Genomic DNA, 25,345 nt, shown 5'->3' on the forward strand with positions numbered 1-25,345 from the left:
TTAACATTAAGATTTCGAATCAACGATGTACAAGTTATCTCTCTTTTTTGATACTATGACCGCCAAATGAGCGCGCTAATGATCGACATTGATAAATTGCGCGATAAGCTTCGAAACATGATAACTATGCACATTTAACTGTACATTTGAAGATCTTTTTAACCTTATCTTGTTATTCGGTGTTTTAATGTGCATTGGGTTAATTATCATAATTTGCATCGTATAACACATTTATTGATCTTATCAATAGAAATAACATAAATATATTGCCCCTGGCATGTTTCATACAAGAGCATGTAACTACAACCTAATTTGAATTTTCAGTACCGGTATTGTTAAGATTTTAATGATTTCATTTATCTGTAATATTAATATCATATCAGTGAGGAAAATGCATGTTAATTTTTTTAGCCTATCAATGTTCATGAACATAATTAAAATTAAATTATGTAGTTTGAGTTGCAAATGTATTGTACATACGAACATTGTAATACAGTGCTGCTATCGTGAAAGTTGACAAAACTATCCTATCCTATCCTATATCCTGTATCCTGCATCCTATCCTGCAAAAAGGCTCTATCCTATCCTATCCTATCCCATACTTTCAAAATATAGGAATGCAAGTTAAATGAAACGAAATTTAAAAATAAAATGATTAAATCAATTAATGTAATACTCAAAATGAATAATTAAATCTTAAAACCGAATATTCATCGAGCGGGATAACTTACTTACCTGTGCTACGGTAAAATTAAATCGTACGCGGGATGGACATAATAACGTAAACAAACAGGTAAGCGATTAGATTTTTGATTTAATTATATTTATGCATAAAAAACAGATAAATACCTTCGATGCACTTATTGAGGAACTGTTTAGTCACATATTTTTATCAAATTATTTGCTTATCACATATAACTGAGCGTAATTCTCATTATTCGAGCGATTCGTTCGGCGATAAATGTAAACACGATCTGAAAATAAATAATTCCTTTAGGAAGTTTATATCGTTTGTAGTTATACCACTCGGAGTTACTTTTAAAGTATAAATTCTTAAGCATTTATAGCTAGCTAACATTTATTAATTCGATATGTTCAGGTTAATATCGGACAGAAATATGCGTCCCTGTTATTGGGCATCGAAGAAATTATATTAAACGTGAATCCATGTCTGATTCTTGTATACATGTTTATCTTTTAAAATGCCAAATTAGTCGTTTATAAATTCAAGCTTTTATTAATTTGCAGACTTTAAATGAAGTATATACAGAAATCTATTTCTGACGTTGTCAAATGTTGCAACGAATTCTCGCAGTAACTCCGTACTTGCGTACGAATTGACAAAGATGTAGCGCCGACATTTTAGCGCGCATTAATGTTATGCACGGCGTTTTTGATATAATACTTATTCTTAAATGGTTTAACTTGTAAAACGTATTAAATTGACACTGAAAATACATTGTTTAGCCAATTTTCGTTTCGCAAAATAACTCTGAAATTTGTACTCGAATCTGATTGGCTACAGGATGCAGGATAGGATAGGATAGGATAGGATAGAACTTAACTTTTATATTTCTATCATGTATCGTGCATCCTGCATCCTATCCTATCCTATCCTTGTCAACTTTCAGGATAGCAGCACTGTAACATGTTTTAGACATTTTTTTAAGTCTGCTATCCGGTGAGACAACATAGCTATATTTACGTTGAAAATACACTTTATTTAACAGCTTAGGGCCAGACGACACGTTCAGCCCCTTTCACAATTGGCGCACGAGTAGAAGCGACTGAATATTTGTGCGACCGATAAAATTAGATATGAATCGTAAACTGTTGCCGAAATAATCGCATTTGAAAAAAGTATTCGTACGAAATTCGCACGATCTAAGCGAGCGTTGTGCGATGTAAACGCATTAAATCTTGCGATATATCTTGCGTCTATATGCGACTGTTGTACAATGAAAGCGACTGTTGAAAGATAATGCGATAGGATCGCGCAAGAGACCAGGTGATCGGACGATTGAACGTGCGCCAATGCGATTGGACGTGCGATCATGCGTTTCATGGTACGAATGCTCGTGCGAGTCAGAGGGGGTATATATACCTCCCATTTCCGACACTCTTCAGTAGACATAGTTGAAAGCGAGAGAACATGCCGCACAAGAAGAAACACAGATGCAGCAGCATTAATTATTATACCTCAATATGATTATTGCGTGGACCCTGAGGTCCACGCAGAAAATATATAAGCGAGGTTAAACCGGATGCTATGGGGAAAATTCAGCCTGCGCATGAGTTAGCCTGGTTCCTGTGCGTAATTGGTAGCTCAGGGAACCAGGTTAGCACACGTTTATCTGAATCGGGATCGGGATTCCGTGCCATATGCACACATAAGTTCAAAGGCGCTGTAATTGTAAAGTTGTCAGTAAACAGTACAGAAACAAAGTATTCCTTAAAAAAATGATTGGCATGTGATATGAATTATCATTATTGTGAAGTAAGTTAATGTTATGCCGAAACTACAACATGCATCATATAGCATAATTTGCAATGTTTTGTTTTCTGAATACACATGTAGCTTCACTTTACTTTTATAGTAGGCGGGGCTAGAGAACTTCCCGATTAAATTTTTTTAAGCATTTAAGTATGATTGAATAATTATGTCACTGTATAAAAGTTTAAATTTAAAGAAAAATGCATCAAAATATGAAATTTTTAATTTACACAAAGCTGTGACATCACTGCATAGTTAAAGGGACTTGGACACGATTTGTGATCAAAAATTTTATTTTTATTTTTTATGTATAAAATGGTTTATTGGTGCATTTTAAATGATTGACCAAACTATTAAATGTTAAAGTCAAGTTACAAGCGAGATACAGAGGTAAGAATTGATTGTTATGTAAACAAAGCTCGAGTCTTGTAGTTGTTTACAAAAAAGAAATGTAGAAAATTACCATTTCTTAGACAAAATGGCATGTTAATAACAATTTAAACTAATTCAATATCTTCTTAAATAATATTTTCAACAAAAGAAAGTTACATTGGATTGAAATTAACACCAATACAAGGAATATGTAAAAAATGACAATATTCAAGTTTTGTTTACAAACAAAGAATTATAAACTCTGTATCTTGCTTATAAATTGATATTTGAGTTTCAAATTTTGACATGGCATTATAAACTTCTATATTTATCAGTATAAACATTGAAAATGGAAAAATAAAATTTGAAAATTTTAAGTCAAATCGTGTCCAAGTCCCTTTAACAAAGAAGTGCGAATCGTAATGTGTTCGCAAATAGTAGAATTCACCGAATGCCTGATAATATACATGCAAATTTCATTCATAGATAGATCATAATTATTTGAGAAGTATGAACCCTTTAAATTCTGAGATAAAAAGTCAGGGCTATATAAATACATGTATACGTAATACAACGTACAAATTTAGTGGTTAAAAACAGAGGGCTAGAGTCGGTGGAATCTCTGATAATCTTAAGGCTTTCACGTTTTCGTTGGAAACACATGCAAATGGTCCACGTATTGTAGTCCTTTTTTTTAAGGACAGCAACTTGTTCTATTATATTTGATTGGTCTAGAAAGTCACGTGACATGGCGATTTCATAGGAATGAAAAAAAAAGCCGATATGAGCACATGATGTAGACAAGTATGATTAAATAAAAAATATAATTATGATTCTCTATATATCACAAAACCAACTTAATTATCTATGTTTCGAAATTATGAAAGAAAAATGAGAGTAACAGAGGAAATCAAACAACCAAACAATTTTTAGAAATCAACGTATTTTGTATAATCATATGTTGTTCGTTTATTGCATTAATGTTCAGGGAATATGAAGATTTATTCCCCCAGAAAAAACTAATTTCCCACGGGCGATACCCTGAGGAAATCTGATTTTTCTTGGAGAAATAAATCACCATCATGCAATAAATGTATATTGTTGAATTGTGGTCTGAAACAGAGATGCTTATACAGGGTATATATACTAGTGGCAAAGCATGGCATATTACTGATAAGTCGTGCAATGATAGTAAAACGTTGCAAGATAACACGAAACATGTTAAATTGAGCAACAGTCTCATGGTCGTACAATACACGCATGGACAACTGCGATTCATCTTACGACCTTTAAAAATCGTGCATCACTCTTGCGAGTACACAAAACGTTGTAAAACGTTCGTACTAATGTTCGTGCGTTGCAATGCGATGATTTGGATCCCATTCGGTCGCGTCTAAATAGTGTGCATGTCCACTATTTTGAGGAGACTTGATGCGAGCACTAAAACGCATGCAACGAATGCGAGAGCTTGTGCAACGTATGCAAGAGCTCGTGCAACGTATGAGAGAGCTCGTGCGAATCTAAAAAAAAATCCGGTCACAAAGTGTTGTAAAGTGCTCGTGCGCCAACTGTGAAAGGGGCTTTACCCGAGCATCTTTCTTGTGTCTCCTCGTAATAAAAAGTTCCAAAAAAGATAATCCTGATTGGTTTCAAAAATTAAATTTGATTATGCCCCTTTCCGTGTTATTCTATGATTTCAATAAGATTATATTTAAAATTGCATACTCTAGTATCTTACACAAATGCCTGTTAAGGTACTTTAATTTTTTGCAAGAAGATTAGTAGTAGTAGTAGTAAGTCACTTACAAATTCCTGGAAAAAGTTATATCAAATTGAGGAAAGCGTTAATCAACCAGCGGAATAGCATTTTACCCATAACTTGATGTAGTTCAATTATCTTAAAGGGGCATGGTCACGATTTTGGTAAAAAGTTATTTTTCCGATTTTAATATTTACAATTCTTCAGAGTGGCATTTTTAATAGGCAATCAAAATTTGAGTGCCATTTGTTGAGTTATAAGCACGTTACAGAGCTTGAAATTCTTCGCTATGCAAACAAAGCGTTTGTTTACATTTTGAACCTTGAAGTAAAAAAGTCAGTTTTAAACCTAAAACGAATATGTCAAACGTTAGGAACTGTTTATCTATGCTTAAAATGAATAAAAAGATAGACAAATAATCTGGAAATGTTTTTTACTGGTATATTGAACCTATGTAAACAAATACAGGGCACGAGCCTTGTTTACATGTTTAAGAATTGTGAGCCCTGTATCTTGCTTATAACTCTACGAATTACTCTCAAATTTAATTTGATCATTCGAAATGCATTTCTAAAGCATTGTAAATAATAAAAACATGAAAATAAAATTTGACCAAAATCGTGACCATGCCCCTTTAAAACTCCAAGTATTATGTCTTATAATTATTAAGTGACCATATTAAAAGAAATATTGCTTTTAAAACGAAATTGGCATAACATTAAATATACATGTTTTAAAGTGCCTTTAATTTTGTAAGCTTTTAGGATAGAAATCAAGATTTACTGGATATAAAGAAGTTAATCCCCGAATCCTTTTTTGGCTCCAATTTTAGGTCAATGTTCGATAGGAAAAGTTTGCATATACATACACAAAGAAATGCAAATCATCATTTTTTTTTTCATAATTATAATTTTGCATTTTCATTTCATGAAGTGTTTTGAAATCCCTTTAAATGTCTGCAGCTGAAGTGGGGAAAAATTAGGTTTTTAAAACTAAGATGATTAGAGCTATCTGGCGTAGTTAGTTGAGCTTCACACAAGTTAATCAGGTTTCATCGCTTATTCGTATGATTTATCTATGTCAACATCAAATATTTTTTACTAGTCTAACTAGGTATAAAACTTTTGCATTAATATTTTATTACTTTCTCGCTCTAATGTGTATACCTCATGTAATTTAGTTTATTGTTAAACTTATCTTTTCGTATCATTTTTTTTACAATCTTATTTACTGCTTTAAAATTGTTTCATTTAAAACAGGGAAATAAATCAAACAATGCTTCGTGGGAGAGGGTCGTTTTAATGATATTAATAACAGTTAAAAGAAACCTTTTTTCTGTTTAATCAGTCATAAAAGATAAAACTTGTTTATTTCGAATGCAGGTAATATATGTCTGTCAGAAGAGCTAAAAAAAAGTTAAGGGGCTGATTGCGTGTCTGTCTGCTAATGGTGTACACATTTAGAGAGTATTAAGGTAGGCAACAGAGACATTTATATCCCCACCCCTACCCCCCCCCCTCCGGTAGTGTTTTGTAGACGCATGTGCAAATTCAAGAAAACTTTTATTTCGGGGAGGGGGGGGGGGTGTTTGAGCAAGGTAAATTCTCTTGTGTTCTTTTTTCCTTGAAAGGGCTTGTCAAGGTCAATTTCTAATAAATATACAATTTTTATAGTAATCTTTAATCTCAATGAAAAGAGGGGCTCATCGCCCTTTTTTCTCCTTTTCTACATCCACAGCGCGCATGAGACTATTACTAAAATGCATAAGAACAAAAATTCAAGCCAGAACGCCTCTCATTTGCAACTGTGATGTTATTTTTGCTGATAAAATTTTAAAATAATGATTGAAAAGTTGCTTTTATAGGATAATGGCAAAAACAAAAGACAAAATTTCTTTTAAACTGATTTAATAATCGTTAAAATATCTTATCTTAATACTAAAGTATAAAACACGGTGTATAGAGAAAATATATAACATAATTCAGTAACAATGCACGGCATTTTCATTTTAACAACAATAACAGCAATATCTTAATATCGATAACAAAAATAACATAGATTATATAATAACAATTAAAGAGGTGGATTCAGCATGCGAAAAGACAAATAATATAAAATATCATTTTGTTCCTGTTTCGTTTTTTCAATCTTACTGTACATTTCTAAATTCTATGAGTATTTCATGAGTATTTTGAATAATCTATTGAAAGGCATATATAAATACATGTAAAAACGTGTCACTTATCTATCTAAAACATGTATATAAGTTAATCATTTCTATACTTTTTATAAAGCAAGGCAATTTAATTCTCGTAAAGTAAGCGTAAATTCTCGTTTCAGTATTTTGGTTTGTTTGATTATGTTATTCAATACTTAATGAGTGAAACATTTACATATAAGATAATGATGTCAAATATGTTTTATATGAATGAGGTTTTATCATCTGAAAACGAATGATAAATAAATGAAAATGGTTTCCAGGTGTAAATTGTACATTGCGTAGGATTCCCAGTTTTACTTTGGTTGACATATATTTTTTTTACATCATCAAATTATGCCTGTCTGTATCTGTAAATTCCAAAACTTCGGACATGCAAAAATTTTACACAATCGGAAGATATAAAACTTGTGTCTCCAAACGTTTTCACAGTACCCTTAGAAGCAACAAATGCGCTGATTGGCTACATTTGAAAATTGGTTTTGAAATTGCACCAATCACACGCCACCAGTGTAGGTCACGTAGTGATCTTTGACCCCGGTATATTTCATCAGGAACGCCGTGGATATTCCTCCCGCAAAAATGGAGGGCACTGCCAGGAAGGAGAGCCAGGCAAACAGACCCATCCCTGAAATCCCATGCCCACTGTAAAAGGGAAAAACATTTTTATAATTTCACTCTCTTTATTTTCAGAATTTTTTTTTTTTTTTGGTTTCATACCAATAAAACCTTCATGAACTTGTTCGACGACAGTAGACAATTAAGGAAAATTGCGGGGTTTTTTTCATTCTTTAAGGTAAAAATTGTTAGCTTTACAGTGTAAATCTGTAGCTCTATGAGAAAACTCGGGTTGTCTTTCCATAGACATTCCCCGTAAGAAAACGTGTACATCTGGAATTTTTTCCTGTTACACGTACCTTGTACAGCCTGAGGCGAATCTTGAGCCCCACAACATAAGGACCCCTCCAACGAGAGCGTCAGGAATACTAACACCCGAAACCGTCCCGATCGACGAGGAAAGTCCCGCAGACATCACAGCGCCCCCTGTTACTCCGATTACGAGCAATACCTGTAAAAAAAAATGGAAATAATAAATCTTAATTTGAATTCTATGTAGGTCAATTATCTAAAACTTATACGATTAACACAGAGACATAAAATAATGTTGCTGTTCAAACAGAAAATCCCTGGCATTTAGAAATTATTTCTGTTGATCTTTATAAAAAAAAAACAAATAACTCACCTGCCACCAATTTCCCAGACCGCCCCTACACCTGGCCAGGTAAGGAAACATCTTCTGTAGCCGCTCGGTGACCACCCATTGGGATACCACCGTGGCGTAACACGATGAACCACCCAGGGTGTCACAAAGGACCAACACCAAGGGCACCTGACACAGACCCACCAGAATACCTGTCAAGTGACGTCATCATTGCGTTAGTTCATTTTCAATATCACACAAATCTTTTTAAAAAATACGTTTACAAATGTGTTTATAAAGTAATTTTCGAAGATACGCTAAAATAGATGGTCATATTACGTCCTCATTACGCAGTTTCAGAATAAGTGGATATCTAATGAATGGTTTTTAAAATATCCTAATTTTTTTTTTTTTTAAATGAACAAATATTTAAAATGTATTTAGGAGGAGTCACATACCTGCGATATACGGCGGCCATGCAACTTGCTGAAAGACATTTGTGTCGGCGCTGATTTCAATCTATAGCGGAAAAATTAATTCAATCAAAGAAACCACACAAAATATGTAATATAATGTGAGATACATATGAAATTGTTATGTTAAGATGTTAAAATTTATTTATTTTTTTTATCACAACAAAGAAGATGGCGTTCAAAGTTTTCAAACATTTTGTCCAGTCATTTTAACAATAAAGATAATTTAATTTTTTCAAAATAAATGTAAATGATAAATTTTGGAAAGTAATAAGTGTTATTTCAAGATCAAATTGATTTGTGAACACTTTTATACAATGTAACTTACATTTAGGCTATTCAGATCTTTGCTGGTTGGCCAAAGCCATTCAATGATAGCAACTCCACCGCAGAGAAAGGCAGCCATTGGAAGGGCCAATGCTATGTACGGCAGATTAAGTTTCGTGTGAATTCTGTAAAGCAAAGAATATAAATCTGCTAGATTTCGAAAAAAAAGTTAAAGAATTGTTGCTTTGTTTTTGTTATGATTTGATCATATGATCAAAACAAATTCATTTGAAAAGAATCTGTTTATTACTGGTTTTTCCTTTTTCTTTCTTTCTAATGTAAAAATATCTCTCTCTCTCTCTCTCTTTCTTTCTCTCTCTCTATCTCTCTGTCAGGTGCGTTTGAACACTTACTGGTGCACTTGTACAGGATTCTTTGGTTTCGTTGTTCTTTCAATAACGTGAGCCAACATTCCGTACGTCAAGGCACCAAACAAACCTCCAATGAGGGAGAATACTACAAACAAACAGAAGAATATATGATGATAACCTTATGCAAAACCATATTATATTATATTATATTGAATCAAAGGCACGGTGTAACGAACAGAAAATACCTTGCACCGTTATTCAAAGTTTTGTTTTTTAACTGATTTATAAAATATTAATTCAATTTTAAGTGATTTTTTTCATTTAACAAACTAAAAAAATATCTCAAATGAAAGTCTAAAAAATTTGAAAATAGTATTCTTGCGCTTATTCTGTGAAATCGTTTGTAGAAAAATATTATTTCACTTAACGGTAAAATAATTTTTTTTTAACAAAAGAATGCGATCCACATCCCTGCTTTTATATGACATGCGTCGTATTACAATGTTCATAGTCTCCTGTATTCTATAAATGTGTTGTATTATTCAGTGTGAACGTGATTTCTGCGGAAAAATGAAACTGAACGCACCTGCATTTGGAACAGCGCCACCGATCTGTGCAAAAACCATGGCGGGACACTGCAATGACAAAAAAAAGAAAAATTCCAAAGCTTTAGAATTAAATAGAATAAAATGCAAAAAAAAATATATGGGGCGGCATGGCATCTTATTACAAAGAAAACGGAGAAGATGTTTGTATGTATGAAAAAGGTGAACGTGCCGTGATTCAGCAGATATAATACTGTTGAAAAAATTCATCAACAACAAAAAAAACTTAACAGCAACAAAAAAAACATGAAACGAAAAACCGGATAAACATTATCAATTATGGAAATAAATTTTGATTCATCTTCTCCGCATTTATTTTTTTAATTATTTTTTTTCATGTATTCAAAGTAAAAAAGAAATGAAGAATTCTTCCTTTAACAACGTTTAATGTTGAGGTTTGGCCCGTAACAAAATGATCAATTACTCTTCTTTTTTTTTCTTAATTGTTTACGCCAAACAGGTAAGGTGCAACGCCACATGCGTCACATTTGCATATTACATAATAAACTTGATGAATGGACTTTGCCAGCGAACGCTATGTAGGTCGAGGTCATTACTCCATTAGATGAAATTTCTGAAACAAGTGAGGGTTTTTTTCATCTAAATGATTGTCGACTTAATTATTTTTTTCTAACATTTAATACGATATCAGTTATTAAATTTCATTATTGCGATATGCCATTTCATCTTTAAATAGGTGTAATACCCTAAAAAGGTGCCAAATGCTATCGTTTTTCACTAAAATAATGGCGCTGGGATTTAAAAATGTTATTTGATTTTTTGAAAGATCGACAATATTCAAGTTCAAAACACTGTGTAATATTCCTTGAATATATAATTATGCTTAGGAGTAAAACATTTTAAAATATTTTTGGGGAGGGGTGTTGGTTGGTTTTACCAAATAAAAATTTGTACAATTTAATATTTAATGTAAAAAATATAGAAAAAAACCAGGTATATATCATGATATGCATACCTTAATTGATTGGAGATAATGCTTTATAATATACCTATATAATAAATCGTCGTCTTCTTGTAACCTTTTTTAACTTATCGCTTCCATTAATAATTAATTGATGCGATTTAAGCTTCATTTATTTTTCTTCGAAATCTTACGCGGCTTTATAAAGAGATCTATCAAAAACCTTCTTTAATCAGATTAAACAAATAGCTTATATCTTTCGGCAATATTAAGATAGAATGTACATTAAAAAAAGGAAGAATTCTTGTAACCTCCGGCGCAAATTCGACTTCATTTTTCTTTGATATTTTTTTCACTTAATAATTCTGTGCGAATTTTGTCTGTCGCTTTAAAAAAGTTGAAAAATTACACCATCAAAGAAAAAACACCCCGTTGATTTTCAATGAAATGTTGTTTTTTTTATGATTTAAAATCGGTTAATATCAATAATAAATAGGTTAAGTAGGTAAAAGAAAACAAGCACAACATTAATTCCAAGGTAGGGAAACCAGTATGTATATTTTTTTAATCTAGCTGCTATAAAAAAAATAATTTGTGAATAAGGATGAATATGCTTATTTTTCGCGCCCATAATCATGGGTTTTTGCTGATAGAAAGGAATATATAGTCTTCTGCTTTTCACTCTGATTTGCAATTCTTGTTGTCCCTTGTTTGTATCTTGCACTGAATAGAAAAAGCTCTCCCTTTTCACAATAAAAGCTCGAACGTATTTTCAGGCATAAGATCGAAACTTGTCTGTTGATTGCGATATTAAATCGATCATTGTTAAAATCTTGAAAAAAAGATTTTTTGCCAGCAACCCCCCCCCCCCCTCGAAATTATTCACAGCTTTCGGAAAAACAAAGCTAAAACAAAACGGGCATGTTCAAGTATAATTGTAATAATTAATGTTAAAATGTTCAGGTTAATTTACACGTCTGGAGTATTATTTTTTTTTAAAATCGCTTCATTGATCAAATGCCTACCGCATGTACCGGGTATTTGCTTAAACATTTTATCTGTCGTATTGCAAAATGGTTACGTAGGGATTTAAAAAAAAAATGATTAAGGCTTTTATCTATTTTTCTATTGTCTTCAATAAGATCTATATGTCTAATCTTTTCAATCTAACCGTCGCTGTCGTCAATTCGTCATTTAAACCTACCTATCTGCTCTGTATTTTCAATAATTGATCATATTCGTGACGCCCATAAATATCTACATCTATCCACGCTATGTAGTATCTGCTATCGATCTATCTACATCTATACACTTCACAATTCATCAATTTATCTTAATCATTATACTACCTATAATATGATTTGTCACTTTGTCTGTCTTTCAATCAGTCCATCTATCCACCTGTTTACATCTGTCTATCTTTTGTTCATCTTCGTTAACTTATCGTTAGTTCCTATATTTACCTGTACATATCAACTATATCTTAGATATATTTGATCGTATGTCGAAACAAAAAAATGTAACGAAGATAAAAATCACTTCTGTCTCTGTTCAAATCAAATCGTTAAATCGGTATTTAACTTATCGAAGCTACATGTACGGTCAGAATTAAAGGTGTCTCTATACACCCTGTGACTTTTTTTGTATGATCAAATAACGGCACAATTACTAATGAAAACATTCGGCTATCTCGAGTTCGACGCGTTAATCACAGAACTTTTTACGAAAATAATTAAGTTTATTTAATCCATATTTTTTCAATAATTTCAGTTTTTCGAAAGCGGGGCGAATCGACTTCACACGCATTATTAAGAGAAAATTCATATCTACGAAATTAAAAAATACCATGCTGATTTGAGGTTTAGACTGGTTCGCTTTTATAGAATACAAAGTGCCATTTCTAAAATTCTGAGTTACAATATAAGCATTTATATGCATTGTACTTACCGCTCCACACAGGGACATCCCGACCCCGAAAGTGAAGGAGCCCAGAATGGTAGACAGAACACCCTTATATGCGAAACAGGCCACGAAGTGTTCACACGACTTCTCAAAATAGTGCTTAGTCCGCGGGATTATCGATAGGATGGATAATGTTATTTGACCTGTAGTGTAAAAAAAAACCAACACATTACTTATTTTCAATACGGTTTATATGTAATTATTCATAACCAATGAGTGACCGAATATTAAACGAACGCACGAATATGTATACAGGATGATGCTAAAACTGATACAAGAATGACGCTAGCAATAAAATATTGTGTCAATCTTTTGGTAATCAAAAATTTTAAATTCAAACAATTAAAGTAACATTTAAATTCAATATTATATTTAATACTACGGAGACTGGAGGGTCAACAAATTGCATATAAGATCGTCCTTAAAATTATAAATATGATCTGTTGTTAATAATTTTTTTATTATTTAAAACAATTAAAACATTTTAGACTCAAAATTTGACAACTTCTCTATATATTTATACAGAACTCTTTGTTGAAAGGAGATAAATATAGTCTTAAAATGGTCAAGACCGTTCAGCCCTCTTTAATGAAGACTGTGTGTATGTTTAGTATTAATTGTTACCTGTTGCTACAGCAGTGAAGAACATCTTGAGCATGGTGAAGCTTTCAAACACCATCTGATCTCGGACACTCCTTGGATCAAAAACTAAAAAAAATCAAAGATATCAAAAACTTCTTTGACTTAAAGTTTACTTATAAATTTGACATTGCTTCGATAAATTTATAGAATTTTGATTAAGCATATTTTGCAAAAGGTAAACTTGTTTAAACCAAAAAACCAAATGCAGTGTGTTCTTCGAAAATAATTTTCATTCCCTTTTGATGTTTAAAATACTTTAGCTAGATGTTCGGTTGTATCCGTAAATATTTTTCGAAACTTTTCGTACCCAGCCGGAAGCCTTGAAACTTTTTTAATAAATTATCTACCTCGAGCTTTCTCTAAACCAATTCCCAGCATCACTCCACAGATCAACGACGTCACAATTTTCAACGTCCTGATTCCACATTTCGAGTCCCGTGATGTCCCCCTTGTTCTTCCGTCTGAAATTTGCATGTTTCCCACATCCGCTTCCGGATTGACTTGCGCTTGACATGTTGGATAGGATGTGTTGTTTACTTCCACTCCCTTTTCATTTCCGGTTGATATTTCCTCAACGGACGAAACGGACGGCACAACTACACAAGAAGACATTTTTTCTATAGTCAGTGCCTGATTACTGTGTGAAAGTTCTGGTGCGTTGGTGGTTTAATCATCTATGGCCGATACCTGGAGAAGGAATTTTAGACATATAAATTCCGGAAAAAATTATCTTCCAGTAGGACAATAAGATACGATCTACAGTATTTTTCCCCCTAATTGCCACGCTATTTTAGTGGAGTTTTTTTTTCTTTTTTTAAATATGCCACACAAGTTTAACTGTGACTCAGTAACCTTGAAGTCCCCTATCAGTCATTTTTACTACAAAACATTTACATATCACTAGCGAAGGTATTTTACATGTCCTTTGTATAATTTATACGGAACTTCGAGCTTCAGTGTAAAAATGTATACTTACAAGCTTAATTACACATTACATGTGTAAAAAAAAAAAAAAAAAAAAGATTAAAAATTATTTTTAATATGTTATACTATTTTAAAAATTTGCAGGGTTTGGGGGAGAATTATTTTCCCTGGGATGATTGTTATTAAAAAAAATGTTCTTGCCTGTATTCAATTTTCAGTTTAACTTACCGACTTTTATATCATTTATCCCAAACTAAGTATATACTAGATACACAAAAGCTCCTTCTTTCTCTCTCTCTCTCTCTCTCTCTCTCTCGTCTTTTGAATGCTCCACCAACACAACAACCAACATCGTCTAAAGGATTAAAGATCTTAATCCCCTCTCCCCGACGTCGCTTGACCCAGGGTCAGACTCCCGCGCCTGACCACTGGTTTTGTTTATAAACAGAGGGTGAACCGTCTTTCACCTTATTTTTTCACCTGTCGAAGTACTGTATCAGTGCTTGATGCGCTGATGACTAGCCAAATTATAAGCTTTTGTAAAGGCCGGTGAATTATGGAGAATCGTCCTGTGGATTTGTACAATAGATTGACCGCCTGATACTAAATGGTACATGAGTTAAGAGATGTATAACAACACACATAGCAAATAGGGCAAATGAGACGTAGTGAGTTTTAACAAAAACAAGTTTGGTTTTTTTTTTCTTTTTAATAATCCGCATGTACTTTTCACTTTTCTGTTTCGTTGAAATATTCGACCAGAACTTTAATTTGTACGATAAAAAGTGTTTATATGATACCGATAATTACATAAATTTTGTACAAGGTTAATCCCTATGTACAATGTGTGTAGTACCGCAAATGCTATGATAGTTTTCAAAATGTCCCTTTTCTCAGGTTTTTAGCACACGTGAGTAGGAACATGTTTCGTCCACATGCACTTAGGATAACACTATAAGTTAAATCAAAAACAAAACTTACCTTTTAAAAAAAACGGGCTTTCTCCTGCTAACATTATTTCTTTGCATAGCAAATTAGTAAAAATTTAAAAAATCACGTATTTGATAAATTTTCCAATTTTCAAATTGACATCCCATGTATTGCGTAAATGAAACATGCATACAAGACCTGTCATGAAAAAATAAACCACTGTGCGCAAAATGCATTTTTATATGCTCATATCGACTGCTTTTTTATTACAAATTATGTAACTTAAAAGGAAAATTTAACAATTCATATACTATTGGTACCGAGGAAGGCTGGCAAAAAATAGGTTTTATTTAAGTATTTTAAAGATTTGGACCATTGTGTTGTTATGTTAATCGAATAACTGCGGTATTTCTCCTAATCAAAATTCAGCAATAAAAAAACATTCTGATATGATATCAATTTTCATCAATTTCAATCAAAGAGGAAAAACAAAAAAGAACAATTTGGTATTCTGCAAGGTTATGTCCTTGATGCATACTTTTATGTGTTAATTATGCACGAGAATTGATTAAACTTCGTCAATCCTTGTAAAAAAAAAAAAAAATTCTGAGAAATTCCTAAGTTTAATTTCTAAATAATGAAGTGAAAAATAACACCGCATGTCTATATCAGCGAAATATATACGCTGTTTTCGCTGAATCATGCTGCCTGTAAAAACTAGTCTAATAATAATAACTGTCAATATCGTTATGAATTATAAATGACACAGAAGTTTATAAACTCGGTTAATGATAAAGTTTTTCTTAACGGATCATGTAGCCATTTCATACCATTATACTCTCCGGAGCAAAGAATACTTGTAGATTTTGAAATCTTTTTTACCATACATGTATGCTATAAAGAAAACTTAATTTAAGTGAAATGAATATATACGCTTTAGAAATGTTTAAATTTTAAATTTTTCAAAGTAAATGTTTTCAATGCGGAACTTGATTATATTTTCGCTTAATTAATTTTCAATGTTAGTTTTTAAGTAAAATGAATATATACGCTTTAGAAATTTTTAGATTTTAAATTTTTCATAGTAAATGTATTCAATTTGGAACCTGAGAATATATATAAAATTCTCGCTTAATTAATTTTCAATGTTTGTCATCTAAGTACAAAAGAGAAACATCTCGACGAGCTCATTTTGCTGAACGATCTAATTATGCCCACTCAATATCATATTTGACCTTCAAACAGCTCTATGTTCACGATTTCATAAATTATTCAAAGGAAACGTGTTTCGGTGAAATGTTTGGACTAATGCACCTTTTCTATATCTTTCTATTTCCCTGCATTCATGATATCGATGGAAAAATTAAAGTTATTGAAGCCATTTTTCAATTCAAGAATAATTTATAAACTTGAAAATGTATCCCTCTTCTTCCAATTGAACAAGAGAGGCCAAGTTTTGTTTTAATTTGAATTCAATTGAAAAAAAGAGTGTATGCACTAACAAAAATTATGTTGATTGCGTCTCTCTCTCTCTCTCTCTCTCTCTCTCTCTCTCTCTCTCTCTCTCTCTCTCTCTCTCTCTCTCTCTCTCTCTCTCTCGTAGTGAATGAATTGGCACTTTGAACGATTTTTTTTTTCACGAATCAAACATTTTCTAACATTAAATTCGAAGCTGTTGTAAATGTCAATTATCTATATCATCAATAATACAAAAATCACATAAACGAAAGAGTAAAAAAAAGAGAAAATAACCGTCAAGTCATAATTGATATCAATAACTGTCATAATCTGTTTTCGATGTTGAGCTTGTAAAACATGACGGCAAATTGGGTATTAGTCATTGGGCAGTAGTGCGATATTCGAAATGTGCGTTCAACGAATGAAAACGAACAAAGTCCTTTGTCATGACTTGACCTTTTTCCACAGTTCTTGTTATTCAATTCCTTTAAAGCTGAAGAATTGCACCGGAACAACAATTTTCGTGTTTACTTTCAGAGGATCCTGTGTCAACCGTCGTTCCAGTGAGGGCCCAAATTTTAGCAGAGTCACAATGACGTGACCTTATTTACCATCTCTCTCTCTCTTTCTCTCTCTTCTCTCTCTCTCTCTCTCTCTCTCTCTCTCTCTCTCTCTCTCTCTCTCTCTCACATATTCCTATTTTCTCGTCTTGCATATATAATTATGCATTCAGTAACTTTTTTTTAAATTTTTATGATCCTGTATTACATGAAAACATACACCTCTCTCTCTCTCTCTCTCTCTCTCTCTCTCTCTCTCTCTCTCTCTGATTTTTTTTATTTACATCACTAACAAATTCTAAGCATACATGATCCGTCTACCATAAAGTAGGATTACTTTCAATTCTAGTATACAAATCTAGTTAAAATATTCCTATCGAAATCAATAGATGGTTTTCAATATTTCAATACGCAATTCAATCAAAATATATATTATCTAACTTTCCCAAAACACTGACTTTTAAATCAATTACAGATTAAGAATCAGTGACGTCTTTCTTGGCATTATTTATTTATTTGAATTTATTGGGATTAAATCGAATTTAAGTTTAATACCCGCTTGACTTTTTGAAAGGATCAGCGAAATTTCTCACACTGAATTGAATGATATACATCGGTCTTATTTGGATTTTCTTTTATAAAAAAAAATCGCATGCGCCATTAAGCATTGTGTGTGGTACAATGCGGTACGATCTATAGAAAATGATGAAATTGGGTCAGCGAGCCATATTTTTCTTCTACATAGTGATCAATAAGACATTCTAAGGGCCCTTGCTTTTGATAAGCAAACAAAATATCCACCAGCTTTACATGCACTGAACTAAATACATATCAAAAATCTTTTTTCTTTTTTTTTCTTTTTTTTTTTTTTTTTTGCTTAGTACAGAGAATATATAAGGGGTTTGCGGTATGTGGCATCAGCATGAAGAGTTTCGTGGGTCACATTGCTCGCCTGAGCAAAAAATATATCATCATCGGAAACCCATCAACGGACAGTCAAGCAACTGCTTAGTGACCAGGGTCAACTCATTTAGCTTTTCAATAAATACATATTGCTCTCAATTCATCAATGAGAAACCGAAACTCTTTAGTTTTTAAAGATATGAAAATGACGATCGTGTTATGAAAACAATCCATTGTTGATAGATGCATGCGTAAGCATTAACAGGATTGGTGAAACTTCCCCGACAAAAATGTAACGGAGCCAATCAGAAAGAAACATGAATTATTCATTATAACGAGAGAGGTTCAATGAGTTAGCCAACGCAGGGAGCATGTGCGAGACTGACCGTGGGTTTTCCGACTGTGAGGGAAAAAAATAAAACAATCCCCTTAATTTTTGATTTTAAAATATATCTAGAATTGAGTTAAATATCGATAGTTTTCTTTAAGTTTTGTCTTTTCAAGTTCGATATAATCGAAAAGAGTGTTTCGGTAATAAAAAAAAATCCTTAACATCAAAAGGATTTAAAAACAAAAAGGATTATTCAAAGAAAGAGTTATTGTATCTCTTTAACCAAAAAAAAAAAAACGGGTTTGATGAAGTTAACACACTGTGAATGCATTGATTTACGAATTACAAATTATAGACAATTTTTGCAATTATATTGATTTTTTATTTTTATTCTTTCTGTTTTAGAAATCTAGATATACGTTTCTGTGAATATAACTCTTTTTTGTATCGAAGGTTGCTTTTATATCATAGATTTTTCAAATATTTCAAAGTTATTATAAAAGTTATCTGATGTTATTAAATTACAAATTCAAATACTAATGGGCTATTCATCTCTTGAAAAAATACCCGTGATGAAAAGGAAATATGAAACATGGTACATTTATCATTCTTCTATAGCTCTTTAAGGTGCTGTGTACAGATATATAGCTTGTAAAAACTTGACGGGATATTAATAATGTAAAGAATTCGGATTCAAATTTTTTTATATCTGAAATTCAAAAAGTATGCGCATGAACTTTCTAATATGACACTTATTTTAGATATATGAGAGAGAGACAGAGACAGACAGACGGCATAGGAAGAGAGAGGCAGAGAAAGAGAGAGGCGTCAATCAGAGAGGAGAGATCGAAAAGACAGACAGACAGACAAGCAGACAGAAATGAGAGATAGAGAGAGATTAGCAAAGAGATTGATATAATAGCATTATATCCGAATGTTCGCAGAGGTCGATCGATTGTCCTCTCGGTGGGGGGTTTCAATCTTCTGACGTAAACTTATACAAGAAGCATGATTTCTTGTTGAATCTTTTTGAGAACTTAATGATTGCTGGGCATTCATAACGAACTATAACTACCCTTTTTTTTCCCCTTCCATATCAATTAAACAAATAGCTCTTACCCCCTTATTGCATGAATATTTCTTTAACGAGACTTTAAAATTGCATGTCGGTGAACAAAACCCGTTTCGAAAATATAACGAAAGAAAACTAGACTAGGGTCTGCCAAAAATTGTTAGATATATAGATAGTAGATATATTGTACTATTATTCCCTCGTAATTATGTATAGAAATAGATATAGAAAAATATTTTACACAAATATTATGTGACAATTAAGATTACAGAGATTCACAGATAATCCTATTTTCTTTACGTTCTTAAAATATGGAGTGAAAAAAAAATTTGATTGGTCTACGTCAAATAGCTCTTACTAACGATAGCTAAATAAAAGCCTTTTCAATATGTAATCTTATTTTTCAATTATGAAACTAGTTGGAAGGGGAAAAAATCAATAAATCTGTAGAGATATTACATGAGAAAAAATAATGACACGCAAGCACAAATTTTAACTATCGATTAGATTTTTTTAAAATGGACCTATGCTGTATAAGTTTGGCTTGTTCGCCTGTACAATAAATGCCTGCTAAAATACTATTGTGTACCTAGCTGAGGATGTAGAAAAATCACCATACTAATTCACAACCTAACAGAAAATAAAAGTTCTGTTTAACAAATTTCTATCAATATATCTAACACTCGCCGAATTTGAAGGGAAAAAAATCATCTGAGGGAAAAATTCACTGCGGCACTTTCACAAACATATAGAATTTGAAAACTACTTACAAGAAAAAGCGAAAGTAAGTTTTTTTTTCAGGAGATAAATCACAGAATTTCCTTTCATTGTCTGTCCAAGCAAAAATATTTTTATATTATACTCACAAATCCGTATTCTTTTAAGAATCAAATTTCACGATTCTTTTAAAAATCACATTTAAATTTCGCCTCCGTGTTAATAACGCTAGAAAAATCGTTGGTACTGTCCGATAGATAGATGTGGATAGAAAATCAAAAAGGTTGTTTTAAAAAAAAAATCCCCGAAACGCCCTGTACAGTAAAGAAAGATATATATTAACACAACTTGAAACCAGTTCGATCCTTAACGTATGTTCACTAATCACTAGAGTCATAGTTAAAATGCAGACCGGTATTGGAATGCGCGTGTTCTTGTATAGTTATACTAAACCCTGCATTTTTGCGTCGCTATTTTGTCACGTAATTTCCCACTGTTTCAACTACTTTTTTTTATTAAGGGCGACCAACAGGGTTGAGAACGTGAGCGACATTCAATGTCGCTTATATCCTTGATAACCTTGGTCCGTAACTTTACTTCTATGGACCATACCGTATCTCATTTCATTTCGCTTTTTTTTTCTTCAATTTTCTTTCAATCGATATGACTGGTTTTAAGAATAAAAAACCAAGTACGCGGGAGCAATTGGCATTGTTTGCTTTTCTCTGGTTGAACTTCCATGGGGCGTTCGGAGTATGCCTGACCCCACCCAAATGAAAACAATTAATTCTACAGTTTTCAAATCTGAAGTTCGCTTTCAAAATGACAATAAATTCTCGAGGTTGAAGATTAGTGGATATAGCATTGGATATAAAATTTCAACAAAAAGTGGTTTTGAATGAAGATCGATTATGTATCGTATCGAATAAAAAAAAAACCCAGGTTAAGGTCTTTTGTAAACATTGCATGATAAGAAAAAAAAATGCTCAGATTTAAATTCGATTCGATCTAGACTTAAAGTGCGCCCCAGAATCAAAAGTTTAAACAAATATTGCGCATAGGAATAATTAGATTTCAAGGTTGTCAGCTAGGATTTTTTCTCACTTCTTTAGAGTAAAGATCTAAATGATATTGAGGACGTTGGTTTCATTTAAAAGTAAAAACAAATGAATTTTTAAAATACTTAGACTCTATCTATTTTAGACATGAGGCTTTTTTCCCTTGAGTTTAGTAGAAATCTTATCTAATCTGTTTGATACAGAAGAGTAATTTGTGAAAACGGTTTGAAAGTAAAAAAGGAATTTTTTTATCTGAAGAATCTTAATCCTTTATCTTTCACATTATTCAAGGTCGCTGAATTTTAACGACTTTTTTTTATTTTCGAAACAATTTACAATTTCTTGCAGAGTTCCACATTTGAATAAAAGATTGATGATTTTAGATTTTCTGTCTAACATAACAATTGATGCATAGACAAATTTTGCGCGCACACACAAAAAAACCATATACCTAAAAGAATAGACTGCCAGTTCAATTAAAAGAAAAGTCTGACAGCAGACTAAACTTATAAATTATCTTTAATCAAGCGAGGCAAAAAAGTTCAATTGAATATATTGAATTCCAGTAGAGAGAAGTTGTGCTAAATTTTCTCTCCTCGAAATATCAACAAAAATGGTTCTGTAATGATGACATATAAATAGTGCCTGTTTGGGAGGGTAACAGTTGAAATTGACATCCCTCGAAAACCATTGTCAACCGACGTGAAGCGGAGGTTGACAATGGTTTTCGAGGGGTGTCAATTTCAACTGTTATCCTCCCAAACAGGAACTATTTATCTTATTATACTGAATGTCTTAATTTTAGAGATTTTTACTTATTTTATATAGAAATGACGTGAATTCCACGCCGAACCGTACGCGCATAATTTACGCGCATGTAACAATTCGTTGTGTTACCCGTTTCTAAGTGTGTTGCTAACGCTGAGGGTAATAGAACGGATTATCAACTGCGTCTAAACCAATCAGATTTCAGTATTTAACATGAAAGTATAATAATATATTTGGTATCAGAACTTTGGTTGAACGTTTTTATATATGTTATGTTCAATTTACATAAATTCAAAGAAAACTAATTAGTAACTGAAGCAGTTGTTAACGTTGAAAAACTTTTGAATAGTTCAATCTCTTTAAACTTTATAGAAGAAGCGAAGAGGGGGTGTGGGGAAGGGGGGGGGTGACAATTTATACACGTGCAAACAAGGCAATCATTTTCGAATGATTGATTATTGCTTTTTTGTTAAAACTGTTTCCGTTTGATTTGTTCATTGATACGTCACCTGTATTATTACTACATTGCCATACTTTGCATTGCATTCCAAACATTTTCATCGGTGCATGTTTGAGCTATATTTGTCTTTTGTAAGTACAATTCAGGTTGAGAGGGGCAGGGGCCGGGGGTGTTTGCCACCCCCAACCCAAACCACCCCACTGCCCCCCCCCCCCCAAAAAAAATTAAATCCTCCTACTAAAATTATAAGAAATACAATTTCCATGTAAGCTACGCGAAAAAAAAAAAATTTTTAGGAATTTTTGAAACAAAATGCAATTGGTTTTATTATTTACGCAAAATAAATGCGTTTATTAAAAATGATGCTCTTAAATATGAATAAAGATAAAAAAAAAAAAAAATCATAATTATCAAAATGATTAGGGTTATAGGGAATAAAGAACTAAAATAATCTATTTTAAAAAAAAAAGGAATGAATTTTAGTTAAAATTGTTTTAAAATAACTGTATTTTGCAAACGAGAGTGACCTTTTTTTTTTAAAAAAAATGAATTAATTAAACTTACCAAATAAAGGTTAATTATCCGCCTAATGATTAATTACATGAATCCACCGCATGCAGCTTGCAGTTGATTATTGGCTAATCACCAATCTCCGACTTTCGTTATCATGATCACACCGATGTGTATTGGCTGTCGTGTTTGGTATAAAGGAATATTATACAAATGACAGGTGCCCCTTTTCTATTCATTATCGACATGATTCGCTCCAGAACTCAAGGGTAAAAATATGCATATTAATTGCCAGAGTTATAAAACCGATTAACCCCCTTCCACATATTTTTTTTCTTCTCTTTTTTTAAGGAATATCAGGTGCTACATGGCTCATTTGAGATCTAAAGGCTATCGTGTAACGTGATCTATTTGTAAATGGGTCGATACGGCTCTTAAACGCCATGTTCCCTGTTGTTAAAGCTATAAAGAAATAATTTTGAAATGCTTTGTCATTCCCCCCTTTCGTGTGAATGACTGGGGAAAAATAAATGAATGAATGTCTGAATGGATGATACGCCGCGGCGCATGCGTACGGCGACATCGCTTGCACGTCTGCTTTGACAAGCGATTGGCCTTGAGAGAGGTCATTTAATCAATTTCGATGCCAATCACTTACGGAGAGGGAAAATTGGCCTTAAATTCACTTTTTAAGATTGATTTACCGACTTTGCACATGGTGATATATAGGTTTTTTTATCGTCAGTGTGTTTTTAACTGCAAATTTAGTCGCATTTTCTAAAAAGTACCGGAGGAGTCTTAATAATTGCAGAGTACACAATGTTTAAACGAAAGAGATATATATATATATATATATATATATATATATATATATATATATATATATATATATATATATATATATATATATATATATATATATATATATATATATATATTGGTCACAATTAACGCACTCCGCATTTTTTGCCGTTAGATTCCAGTTCTATTTTTCAACCACTACTGATTTCTATTATGTCCCGAGGATTATATTTGATCGATCTAACATAAGGAATGTCAGATTTGTCTCGCCTTTTGTCAATGGACACCCCCTTCCCCCATCCCCACACACCAATGACCCCCTATAAAAAGACAATTCATGTCTCTGACTTTCCGGTCGATCGGCCGTGTTACATTTATAGATTTCATTATTATAATGAGACATTGTCGAGTTAACGAATTGAACGTACATGTAGCAGCTAAGAATGGCGGGATCATTGTGCAGTGCACTATGTTTTTAAAATTTGTAACTACAATGAATTCAGCCTCGTACAAAATTTATACTCCCTCCTTACCCACTAAAAAAAGGTTTTTCTGTCCGAGGAGATCGAAAAGATAAACCGTTCACAAAATGAAAATATTTTTTTTTTTTGCGTGAAATTTTAAAACATGTTTGATTTATGAAGTTTAATTCGTTTTTGGGCAAAATGTTTAATTTTTTTCATTTTTTTTTTTGGGGGGGGGGTTCAATCATCCAAAAACATGGGTAACATTTTCTAAGTAAGCGCTGTATGTACTAACTTGTTTTGATTTATTTTTAAGTTTATATATATTTTTTTAATTTTCACTCGTGTCTAGCGCCATGTACGGTTCCAGGATTAATTTCCGAGGAAAAGGGGGGGGGGGGGTGTTCTAAGGGATATTTGAGTTTTGTTGGGGTGGAGAATGGGGGTATGGGTCATGTATATGTAATTCTGCTATATAAATTAGGAAGTTTGAATTTTTCAGTGGTTACCCGTCCCAACCCACCACACCCCACCCCCAATCTAGATCTGCGCATGATTGCTAAAAAATTAAGGCAACGTGTGATACTTGTATCAAAATTTTCATTATAAATGAACTCACCTAAAATCTATATTTAAAGAAATAATCATAAATGTTAAAAACCTGTAAGTTTGTTGAAATTCGGCCAATCACCATCTATATAACCGATGTACCTTTGAACACTGAACACATTCCAAAATTCACGTGTATATAGAACCATTTTAACAAGACCTTGGACTTTCGGTTGGACGTAGCTGTCTATTTCTTGCGTCAAAACAAGTTGAAAATGACGCGGTTTCAAGCGAAATATGCACCGATTGCGTAGTCTCAGCTCAAAAGCCAGACAAATTGATTTCAAAGAGCAATGGCTGAGTGGCTGACAATGAAATAGACAGGCCTACGTCACATTGCTGTTTGACACATCTACCCAAAGTCCAAGCTCTTGGTAAAATGGTTCTATTTGTACAATAATCACCGGCGGGTAGAAAATGAATATGTTGTACCAGTACTACAAAATCAAATTGTATAAGAGTGGTGAAGTATAGTAGATATTTCACCAAATATA

General features: G+C 32.6%; 1 protein-coding gene across 2 annotated transcripts; it reads right to left on the minus strand.

The window, feature by feature from the left end:
- Positions 1-6,590: 6,590 nt before the first annotated feature.
- On the minus strand, positions 6,591-23,375 carry LOC105337220 (thiosulfate transporter TsuA). 2 transcript variants are annotated; one of them, XM_011441853.4, is made up of 11 exons: positions 23,032-23,375; positions 13,634-13,973; positions 13,269-13,352; positions 12,630-12,787; positions 9,742-9,790; positions 9,198-9,300; positions 8,846-8,969; positions 8,503-8,563; positions 8,087-8,256; positions 7,761-7,912; positions 6,591-7,488 (listed from the first exon to the last, which is right to left on the minus strand). In XM_011441853.4, exons 2-11 carry the CDS (start codon positions 13,896-13,898, stop codon positions 7,341-7,343), a joined length of 1,314 nt encoding a protein of 437 aa, XP_011440155.3. In that variant the 5' UTR covers positions 13,899-13,973; positions 23,032-23,375; the 3' UTR covers positions 6,591-7,340. The 2 variants fall into 2 exon arrangements, with proteins under 2 accessions (XP_011440155.3, XP_011440156.3); XM_011441854.4 differs by lacking the exon at positions 23,032-23,375 and adding an exon at positions 20,235-20,689.
- Between the last annotated feature and the right edge of the window lie 1,970 nt (positions 23,376-25,345).

Source organism: Magallana gigas, chromosome 1 (genome assembly GCF_963853765.1).
Source record: "Magallana gigas chromosome 1, xbMagGiga1.1, whole genome shotgun sequence".
Classification (NCBI taxonomy): Eukaryota; Metazoa; Mollusca; class Bivalvia; order Ostreida; family Ostreidae; genus Magallana; species Magallana gigas.

Coding starts and splice junctions, on each gene's coding strand:
- LOC105337220 (XM_011441853.4), bottom strand. CDS start 13,898: ATGTCTTCTTGTGTAGTTGTGCCGTCCGTTTCGTCCGTTGAGGAAATA. Junction 9,791..12,629: donor GGATGTCCCTGTGTGGAGCG/GTAAGTACAATG, acceptor TTGTCATTGCAG/TGTCCCGCCATGGTTTTTGC. Junction 8,970..9,197: donor AATCCTGTACAAGTGCACCA/GTAAGTGTTCAA, acceptor TTTGCTTTACAG/AATTCACACGAAACTTAATC.